Raw genomic sequence first — 11,769 nt, 5'->3', positions numbered from 1 at the left:
AATAAATAAATAAATAAATATGTCACCCAGGAGTATTGTTCTGAGCTTATCATCAGAATAGGCTACTTTTTTTTTTTTTTGTAGAAGCATTTTCCTCTTTCTGAACAGTGTTACACCAAAGCTGTATGCAGAAATTCTAAGTTTGAACAAGACCGAAGGCAACAAGTAGTTAAGAAGTAAGCTAATTCTGTCACTGAGGCCATCTGTTCTTTTTACACGGTTCTCCCAAAGTATGTTTAGCTGAAATCTAGCTTGAGGTCCAAAGCAAACTCCTTTCTGCTACCAAATTTCAGGGTCTCTCAGTGACCACATATACATCCTGAGTTCTATTGACTTGCACCAGACCATTGTGGGTCACAGTTTCAGATGAAGTCTTCAAACTTTTCACTCAAAAAATATTCCCATCAAAATCTCACTGAAGTGACCACTCATTTTGAGGCTTACAACCTTAAAGGTACATTCAGTGACCTTTTATACTGACATGATCACACTATACAATATGGGAGCTACTAAAAATATATAAATATATACACTACATTTCTCTGCATCAGTGCATTGGTGTAAAATTATTTCAAGTAATTCAGACGTCTTTACCAAACATAGCTTGAACTCAGTGAAGGAGTTTATTAGTTGGATTCCAGTTTATGGAACACGAGTCCATTTAAGATTGTTCAAGCAGCTGACTATTGCTTTTTGAGCAAACTTGAAGAGTCTTTAGCATTTCAACTGTTCTCTCCCGTTTACCCTTATGGACTTCAGTTGGCCATCTTCCTCAACTTCAACTCTTTCCTGTCCATTCTCAATTATTTTCCGTGTGGTGATTCTCCGTCCATTGATCACTTCAGTAGAAGTTGAGACAGATCGGAAGTTGTGTGCTCCACTGCTATCATCTCCAAAGGACCTACTGGAGACCATAGTATGAAAGCCAGGGCCAAATGAATTGAATCCAAAGTTGGCAAAGGCACCAAATCCAGAGAAGAGACCAAGGGGTCCATGCAAGCCATTTCGGCTTTCCACTTCATTGTTGTCATCATCAAACTGGTTATCAAAGAAATCATGAGAAAAGATGTCCATGCCTCCAAAGAACTCCCGGAAGATTTCCTCAGGACTGCGGAACACAAAGTCAAAATCAAATGGGCTGTGGGTGAAACCTCCAGTTGCTCCTCTCCCTCTGTGCCGTGGTTCTTTGACAGGCCTGTCATAGAGAGAGCGTTTTTGAGGATCTGACAGAACTTCATAGGCCTCAGCAACCGCTTTGAACTTCTTCTCTGCTTCTTCTTTCTGATAAGGGTTCTTGTCAGGGTGCCACTTCAATGCCAGCTTGCGGTAGGCCTTTTTAATGTCTTCTTGCGAGGCATTTTGATGCAGTCCCAGGACTTCGTAATAATTAACCATCCCAAAGAAAAAGATTGATGGACTTGGAGATGATTTGCTTGATCTTCCTTGGGGACACAAGGTCCTATGTGGTTTGGATTGATTGGATCCTGTTGTTTCGGTTGTGGCACTTCTTTCCTCACAGCCCAATGGTAACGGTTTTGGTGCCAAAGGGAAAGAGAAAGGCTGGTTGCTCAGATTGTTTGATTTCAAGGCACTTGCTGCTCAGTAGTATTGTGAGGTCAGAGGCATCTCTACCAATCAGCACACCGCTGACTTCTGAGCTCATGTGAGGCATGCTACTATCCTATTGGTGGGATTGTGGTGTAAATTGTTATGGAATGAGCTCCCTTGAAAGGTCATATTTCACACATGTGATGCAACTTGTTGCAGGTGTCTTAGACTACAGATTTTTTGGAAGAGGCTTAATTTCCAGAACAGTCTTGCTAGTCTCAATACAGGGCATCCAGCATTGACAACTATGATACCATTCTGACTCTCCTTGGTTATATGCCTCATCATATGGATCATAACTATTGCACATTTCCAACATCATCTGAAAAGACCTTTATTTCACTTGATGAAATGCCATTCACCATTACGTAAATACCATTATGTATGAATGCATAAATTGACATAAATTGTGGGAACTGAAATTCCTGGCAATTTGCGCTGAACAGAACAAGGCTCATTTAGTTCAGCCTTCTGACATGGCCAGCTAGGTACTGGTACCAGATATTGCTGGGAATCAAAACAGCAAAGTATGATAGTGAGCTATCTTATGTTGCTTCCAGAATTTGGTATACAAATATGGAGGATTCACTTAGCTGTCATAGATATTGAGAAATCTATTCTCTGTGAAAAATCAAACACCAGTGGTCAAATGAGAATGTCTCAACTTCAGATTTTATTAAATTCGGACCACATGGGTCACCAAAGGGCCTGTCATATAAAAATGGCATTGTCTAAAAGAATAACAAATGGTCAGGGCTTTCAAGCACAGGCATCCTGGGGGCTGATCATACTGACTTTGATAGCTGAGTGGCTGGAAACCATTCAAGGGGAATGATATAATTCCAGCTCTGAGTTCTTTCAGCACTGTTGTTCATCTCTGACAATTCCCCAACACTAACATTTAATGTTGGGCAATACCTTTGGAGAGTGGTTCTCAAACTGGTGCGAAACCGACAGGGCAGGTTAGGCTATGTGCATCAAGGGCTAATCAAGCTGCTATTGTGGGGGGAGCACTGCTGCCCAATCACTATTATAGCCACACCTCTTGGCATTTATAAATCAGGCAGCAGCCTCTAGGGACTCTAAAGGTTTGAGGACCACTGACTTAGGACATGCCCAAATGATCCCATGTGTTGTCCACAGCACTTACACAGATGGGGAGCTTCAGCCACTACTCTCAGAACATCAGCATTAGGATTGATCTACTCCACAGCAGAATACTGTGCTCCAGTATGGCTTAACAGCTGTCATACTAGCAAGATTGATGCCAGATTAAATGAAACCATGAGGATCATAAGCGGCTGTATAAGCCCCACTCCTGTCTGTTAGCTCCCTGTTTTGAGCCACATAGCACCACCAGCCCTATGGAGACAAGAGGCTTTAGTGAAAGAATATAGAAAAATCACCAACAACCCACTTTTACCAGTACATGCCAATCTTCCTCATCTATTAATCAGTAGGCTTAAATCCAGGAAGCCTTCTCTGGCACTCGCACAACAATTTTAACATCAACGCCCAATTGAAAGCTCAATGGGCAGTTGAACGCCCATAAACGGGTAGATATAGAGACAATCCTACACTTAAGGTGCCAGGTTTCAACTTACCTCGCCAGCACTGGAAGACTTTGAACAGGATCCGTACCCTACATGGTGTTAGTCAGGACTCAATGTTTAAATGGGGGCTAGTATCTAACCCACAGTGTTACTGTGGGTTCTCCCGCTAAACCATATACCACATTGTGTCTGGCTGCAAACTAAGGGCGTACACTGGCCCACGGTCTGACTTTTTCAATGAAGGCAACTCTGTCTTTGAATGGCTGGACGAACTGGACATTGACATTTGACCTAGACTAATTGATATATAAGTTCATGTATTATATGCTAAATGCGAAATACAGAAATAAACTTACACAGTGAACCGCAACAGTGGGAAGCCGACAAAGAGGGCATCATCTAAAAGAAATACATTTGTCCCACTGCAAGACTCCTGCTGTGCTGATTCCAGACTTCCTGCAGAATGTGGATGTGAATTGATGGGTTCAGGTAGGTATGAGCCAGAGGTGTACCTGTTATTTATTTTCTACAGTCTTGTGTGCAAGCCTCTTTCGACTCTGCCTTTTCCTCCTCCTGTCACATCTTCACAACTGACTGGACAGGGTGTCTCTTGGGAGTCCTTTGCCCAAGATCTTCTCCACTTGGCCCCTGAAGAAATGAAAGAGGTGATTGTGGAATGGGATCACAGCAGCCGCTCCTACCTCCTCCTCCAGCTCCACCACCACATCCTTCCTCACTGATGCTGGATGTAAGCTCCCCTTCTTTCATTTGCTGTACAAGGTCAGCAAGCAAGAAGAGGATGAGGCAGCAACCAGGTGGAGCAGACTCACTGCTGGGCTCCCCAGGCAAAGTGGTTGTGATGTGGGATGGAAGGCCATCATACAGGGCCTGCAAGGTCTGGCCGCTGTCTGGTCCTGCTGACTAAGATCCTGCTGTCTGGCTGCACCAATAGATTTGCTTGTTACTTAGATAGTCTTTCTGAGGTTTGGCTCACTGATTAGTCTGAAATGTTGATGTGTGTGTGTGTGCCTGCATGCTTGTGTGAATGTGGTTGTGTCCACCCATATGTGCATGCGTATTTTCTGTTCCTCTTGAATCTCCGTGAGAGCTGATCACTGCCTCTTCTCAAGGGCCTACAGCAGGCACCAGGGATTATCAGCAGTCTGAATGCTAATATCGTGTAAGCCGTAAGGACTCACGCAACAGACCATGTGTGAGAGAGCGCACCCAAGGAAACAGAGAGTGGAAAAAGAAAGATGCCCACATGAAATAACTAGACATACAAACTAGTGAGGCAGCCCCATCCCTAGAAACCGAGGCTTTGAAATGAGAAATGTTTTTCGTATCTGAAATCTCAAGTACAAACAATAAAAACCAGCCTGGGCTGTGTTCTTTGAAGAGAAAGTACGAGTGACCTGAGCAGTGGTTATCAGCAGCGTCATTAAGATAAACCCTTAACATGATTTAAAGCATCCGAAACTGAAGGCAGCACTTTCAGATACTAACAAAATGGCCTGACATTGGGGATGAAAATCAATAGTAATCAGATGTCACTGAAAATACTCAAAAGTGTCCCCTGACTGATGGAGGTGAGATTAGTGTAAATATTTGTATTCTAATCAGTGGCATGCGAGGGTTGGAGGCGGCCTCTCTGTCTATTTAATTAATGGAGTGGCTTTTAAAAAGGATCCTAATCATATGTGATTGTATCTGCTTATCAACATTTTTACTAATTAGATGATATGGAGGCAGTCGTTCCGCTAATTCCCTCATCCGAACAGCATATCCTGCACAGATAAAGCACAGTCTCTTTTTAATAAGAAACAATCATGAGACAGGCTAACCTTAATGGCGCTTATTATCCTTGGAGCTTTCGACTCTACCTCCACCTCTCCCCTTACTTAGATTTCTCTTCCAGAATGCCAGATGGACAGAATTACTGTGGACCTCACCCATCCACCCTGGACATGTGGTCAATATGATCATCTTCTCCAGGATAAGGAGTATGTAGAGGTCTCCAGAGGGCTGCTCTCCATGCCCAACTTCAGCTGTTGCAAGTCTTGTTGTTGGAAGTAGACTGACAGCACAATCCTATGCATGTCTACTCAAAAGTAAGTCCCCTTGTCTTCATTGGGATTTACCCCCGGGAAAGTGTGCATAGGAACACACCCTGAGTTTATGACCCACCATCAGCCACTTTTTGCATTTCAACTGGGAACTGCCACACCAAAGCGGAACCATATCATGTTGGCAGTTGACACTTGGACGATCCCCCTCTACAACTGACTTTTCTGGGGATGTGTAGCTTCACATTTCACCAGTGGCCTGCTTCTGTAGACGGACCACTGCCTACCACTGCCTACTCCACTGCAGATGCCTACCTGTCCCATCAGGCCTTTAGAGATGTTTAGTTTCTTGCCAGACATGCAGTTATTCCTTGGGAAAATGCAACTGTGAGTCAACTCCATGAGTGCCAGCCCATGTGGGATTTGCAAGCACACATTCATCCTAATCCAGGGGTTTCATGAAAGGGGATCAAAACATGCAGTGGCAGCCTTTCCACTGGACATCAACCCAGCCCTGAAGCTAGGGGCAGATAAAAAGGGGGGACATGGGTGCATGCCCCCCCCAACTCTCACACCAGCAGGGAAGGGTGCCCACTGGGATAGGGAGCAAAGTTGGGCAAAAGGAGAAGGCCAACTGGGCAGGGTGTCTGATGGAGCCAAATTGGAATGGGAGCTCAACTACTCCGATCTACTCGGCAGGTAGATCTGGGCTCCAAGTCTGGGTGGGAGCCCAGCAACTCTTGGCCATGAAGGTCAGAAGTTCAACAGGGAGCCCATGTCTACCCAGCAGGTAGACCTGAGCACCAAGTCTGACTAGGAGCCCAGGTCTACCCAACAGGTTGACCTGGGCTCTGGAGTTAAGGTAGTGCTCATCCCCCCCCCCCCAAAAAAAAACAAACACTGATCTGCCCTTGCCTCGAGCACATTAGTTTCCCCCTAAAGGGTGCTTTGGGGCCGTACCCAAACCATTCTTGTGCATGAGCTCATCAGCAAGTCTGCATAATGAACCTTTTGGCTGCCCACTCCCTCAGTGTCCCTCATTGTTACCACCATCCTCATCTGATGGGGAAAGTGGGCATCAATGTATTGGCACCTGGTGAGATTGCAGGAGTTGAGGCCTGCCAGGGCAGATGGTGCAATCCCTGGCATTGTTGCCCTCCATAACTTTGATTGCTGCGGTTAGAATTGATCCAAGCTGCTCCAAATAGGCAAGAAACCCAATTGGAAACATGGAAAAGGTAAGGATGCAACTTACCCAAAATTCACCCTGACATGGGAGCTGATCACCCCTGAAAAATGAGTAAGTATGACCATTTTTTAGATCAGCGTCAGATGCTAATTGCAGGACACTGTCAGTACTGTGCACAGTCAGTATTTCCACAACGACTGCCCTTTGTAGAGGTTTGCAAGGCAATCATGCTGGGGTTGGTCATAGAATTCAGCAAAACTCAACTGGTCTTTGAGGGTTTCATGCTAAAGGGTTCATTAGTTGGATTGACGTCCTGGGTGAAGCCACATCCCAAGCCTGTATCTGAGCAATGGGGATCAGTTACCCAAACCACAAGAGCTATAACCAAACCATGCTTCAGGTAGTGGTGGACTCTAGGGCAATGTTCCTGGATGTTTTTGCAGGGGCACCCAGCGGATGCCATGAAGCCAGGATTCTGAGGATGTCCCCCTGTTCGAGAGGATGGAGGAGGATACCTGAGCACTCGGTGTGAAGGAGGAGGTAAATGAGGTTGGTATCCCACTATGCTCATCAAGGATGCTGCCTTATCACTGCAACCAGGGCATATGAAGCCCTAGCCATCCCAAAGCCAGACCACTTCAACTACATCTTCAGCCAGTGCAGGCTGTTGGTGGAGAGGGACTTTGGGCGATTAAACAGACATTGGATGAGTCTGCTTGAAAGTATGAACTGTGACAAATGACTGGATGCAGTGGTGGTGACAATGTGCTGCATCCTGAGTAATTTCTGCCCCTTTGAGGTTCTGCTGAACCTGGAGCCATCTACTGCAGTTGAGAATGGTAGCAGCCCTGTGCTTCTGCCCACAGCCTACTTTAGAGACAGAGAGTAGGAGGTAGCTGCAAATAAGATCAGTGACTCTGCAGTTACTTCAGCAGGGAAATACTGGATTAAGCAGTGGCTCAAATAGAGAGGGCTTTTTTTTTTAAACCAGGTTTTATTTTTCAGTATACTGCCATGTTACCTGTTAATAAAGGTTCTGAAAGAAATCTGAAATGTGTTAAGGACTCTCTGGTAGCCCATGGCTCTGAGCTTCTTCAAAATGTAGTGAAACTGCTCCACATTTTAGTAGTGTCTGATGAGAGCTGCATGGACAGCTACTTTCTACCAAATATCTATGAAGAGTTCTCAGGTTCTCATTCCATGAAAGATTCCTTGGATGGTTAGGAAGCCCCTCACTGTTGACAGGAGTAGCTGGAACAGTTTGAATACCTGTTTCCTTGATCATTAGTCAATTCAAAGATAAGCTAAAATTCAAGCTAGGTTCGCTTTGCGGCTTTTGCTCCTCACCACAAGGAAGGAGTGGAGACAAATGCCTTTGAAAGCCAAAGGCGAGATTACAAGCACTGGTGAAGGAGGTTTTCACCATGAGATAGTGTCTCATCTTCTCACCTCTCCTGGGGACTCAAAACTCTCAGATGTCCACAACCACATGAGTTTTGCAACCATACATTCAAAACCCATGTGGACGATTTGGAACTCACAGAGTAAAAAATGAAAAACATACCGGATAAAGAAACCCACATAGGTTTTGCATCCAAACGTACAGTTTTTCCATGCAGCTGATTACGTAGTGGTAGTACTGACAGTGGCATTGCTAGGCGGTGCGGGGGGTGCGGACTGCACCAGGTGACACACACAGGGGGGTGATGCGCACTTGGGGGGTGATGCGCTAAAATCATGGTGGTGAGGAGTAACCTCATCATGTTATATACCATTGGATGCAGAATTTCGAGCGGAATGCAATGCAAAACACCAGAGTGAAATATCTCCTTTCTATCAAAAGTTATGGCCAAAAAACAGAGAACAAAAAATGCATGGAGCCCTATGGAAAGTGAAACTGAGCCGTATCGCGTGTTTACTTGCAAGTAGGTGAACTTGCCTTAGTCCATCGGAAAGGGCAGGCTGAAAGGAATCCAGTGATACCGGAATGGTCCTGATCCAATGAATGCAGCCCAAAAAAACACCTGAGAAGGAAGTCCCTCCCTCCAAGCAGACAAATGTATTGAGCCCTATGGAAAGCAAAACTAAGCTTCATGGTCGTGTTTACTCATGAGTAAGCAAACGTGCCTTGGCTGGTGGTCAGGCCAGGCAAAGGGGAATGTGAAGCCACCAGAATGGTCCTGATCTGATGGAACTGGAGCTCAACAAATGCTCCAGAAGGCAGCTTCCCCCTCCCACTAAAAAGGATCAAAATGGAGGCTTCAGCTGATAAGGTGAACTTTTTTAAGACTTGCAAAGCCAGGTGGATCCTGACAGCGTTATGGTTTAAACAGAAGTTCTTAAATTGAAATGGGCACTGGGTAGGTCTGAAAACCTTACTGGTTTTGGAGGGGGATGCTATTGCAGGCAGGCTACAGAGGACATTCACTTGGTGGAACAGGGCTGGCTTCTGTTTATTTAATTGTTTTACTTTAATTATTTATTCTTATTTATTTTAATTTGCCTGATGATGTCACTTGCACCATGACATCACTTCTGGTGGGTCTTGGAAAGACTGTCATTCTAAAAAGTGGGTTCCAGTGCTAAAAATCTGAGAACTGCTGCAATAAGGTGTTAGTAAGTTGACCCCCTGGGAGGGGGTGTGACACCACTAGTGACCAAAATCACTAAAATTACAGTTTGGAGGAATAACACCAGCATGTTATATATCAATCAATGCATAATTTCATGCAGAATGTGTTCTATCTTTGTTCTATCAAAAGGTACAGCCCAAAAACCAGTGGGCGCGGAGTGATGGTTCATCACTACGCCCACCACCTGGGGTGTTGCCCCGCCCACTGCATGGGGGGTGATGCGCTGGCATCCCGTACCGGGTGACGCGAGCCCTAGTGACGCCACTGAGTACTGATTTTGTTCTTCGCTGGTCTGTGACTGTAATAAAGGTTTGATTGATTGATTGATTGATTGATTGATTGATTGATTGATTGGTTTTTTTCCACGGGAAATGCTCATTTCCACATAGCTGTGTGCACATTTGGTCTGTGCCTTAGAGTCAAACAAAAGGTGATGTCGGCAGCCCATGATTGGATTTCCCAGCATCTTTTTCCTAAAAGAAGCCATGGATGAGGGCGGCAATTGAAGCCACAGTCCTGGGGGAGGGAGGGTTTTTATCTCTTTTGCCCAGTGTCATTTCCCTGATTAGAAATCACCCCTGCTCAGGCTGCTATGAGCTGCTAAAGGCAAGGCATACAGCTACCTCTTGAACCTGCTTTTTTCTCCATACACAGCTAGCAACAATTTTTGGGGTAGGGGGAAGTTCCTTTGGGAAAATGGGACAAGAGAACTGATTACCTTCCTCTCCCTATAAAACTGCAGATCCTATCAAAACTTTCCATCTCCCTGCTGCTTTTAAGAAAATAAAAAACATCCGGAGACCCGATTACACATCAGTCACATCACATCTCTTTCTTCTGATGATATTTTTTTACGATTATGACTTTTAAAATAGTTTTTACTGCATTTTTAGCCTCTGTACATCACTCTGGGCCCTTACATCAGATATATATATTTAAAATAATGATGATGATAAATATTAATAACAAGTTTGCCGCCAAATGCCGACCCCTCTAGGCTGATACTTTCTATAAACTCCTTTACTCTGACTTGAGATTTTCTTTCCAAGCTGTGAACCACTTCAGAACGTCCTATGCCTTTTTTGGAGAGAGGGTTGGCAATTTGTTTTTCTTGTGCTTAGAAAGGGGGAGGGCGGCAATAGGGTCACACAGAGAAAGGTTTATGGGCAGCCCATTAATCCCACAACAAGGCCTGGATTCTTTTATCTAAAACAACATGCGTTTGAGACATTTGCTCTAAGTACTTTGACTGTCCAAACAAACAAGGGTCACACTTCACTCTGCCAGTCAAACTGTCACCAAATTCTTCACCCCCACCCTGCCTCTCCACAACCACCAACCCTTATGGGGATGTTGCACTAGAACCTTTTCCTGCCTTTCTGAAGGGGATCTTTGTTTGGTGATTGTGCTCTGTGCAGAGAACAGCCAAAGTCTAGGGTTGCGAAGAGGGGCTTGCTGATGGTTGGTGCTCTGTAATGCATTGCATAGGGAGCGTAAGTGACACGACCCAATTTGCCTGCAAAATAACAAATGCAAACAGCTGCACAGGTACAATTTTATGATTCAAAAAGATAAATGTCAAGCAAGTCGACCATTTGGCAAGCCTTTAAAGCTTGCTACTGTTTTTGAACCATGGGAGGCCACAAGAGAAGTTGATGCCACACCCAGATCTGATATAAAAGAGACTATAAAGCTGATGATCATTTTTTTCAGACAGTTGCAAGTGCTTTGAAAGGAGGATTGCTGGTTCTGATGCATCCACTCATTCTAATTTTGCCTCTGCTAAACAGGTATTGCAGGTTTCTGTCCTGCCTCAATAGCCTTCAAAACATGTTTAACCAGAGGTGATAGTGGGACAAAAGAAATCTCTACATACAACATGGAAAGTGACACTTCTCTCAAAATGCTTTCAACTCTTTCCAAAAATGATCAGCACTTCTCAGCCCAAGTCATACAGAAAATGTTTCAACCTAGTGAAGCAATCGGAGATCTGGTGTGTCTGAGGATGTACTGCCTTTCTTCAGGTGACGACATCCTGACCAACACAGCTGCTTGAAAATGGAATTCATATTACTCAGTCAGATACAGGCACAATCCTATGCATGTTTACTCAGAAGTCTCATTGAGCTGAACAGGAAAAAGTGCATACTGAATTGCAGCCTTGCCATCTTATTCAGGGTCCAGTGCCACAAACGCTGCACTATTGTCATGTGCTTCAGAGTATCAATGGCTAGAGCTGGGCCACCAGCTCACCCATCTCATGGGCCACCAGCTCACCCAGCCTGCACCGCAGCAGATAAGGTGGCTGCAGAAGCTATTCAGGGATGGCTGCGGGGGGACGACGACGACAGAAAGTGGGCTGAACTGGGGTGGATCTCAACAGCAGCAGCACACAACCCTATCCCCCTTTTGCCAGTAAACATGCCCCCTGAAGCTCCTTGGATTTAAGCCACCTAAATGACTGGCATAGGTCCATGAAGACCCATTGGCGGGAGAGATGGATTATGGGAGGGTAAGTAAAGATGATTTTTACTTACCTCTCCCAGGCCTTCTGGCTGCTCCGCCCGACCTAGCATTGTGCAGGCTGGTGGGGACTAGAGTTGTTTATTTTCTGTACACTTTATAGTCTCCTTGGGATCACATTTGTATCAAAGACATCCAGTTCTTACTACAACTTTTTAAAAAAGGTACAAAAGGTTTGGACAACTCAGTGCATGATA

General features: G+C 44.9%; 1 protein-coding gene across 1 annotated transcript; it reads right to left on the bottom strand.

Moving 5' to 3' along the window:
- Positions 1-714: 714 nt before the first annotated feature.
- Positions 715-1,395, bottom strand: DNAJB8 (DnaJ heat shock protein family (Hsp40) member B8). Its single transcript, XM_066616911.1, has one exon. The coding sequence runs from the start codon at positions 1,393-1,395 to the stop codon at positions 715-717; it is 681 nt and encodes a 226-aa protein (XP_066473008.1).
- Positions 1,396-11,769: the final 10,374 nt, after the last annotated feature.

The sequence above is a fragment of the Tiliqua scincoides genome, chromosome 2 (assembly GCF_035046505.1).
Source record: "Tiliqua scincoides isolate rTilSci1 chromosome 2, rTilSci1.hap2, whole genome shotgun sequence".
NCBI lineage: Eukaryota > Metazoa > Chordata > Lepidosauria > Squamata > Scincidae > Tiliqua > Tiliqua scincoides.
The sequence above is the reverse complement of the archived record's forward strand: the minus strand, read 5'-3'. Positions and strand labels throughout refer to the sequence as shown.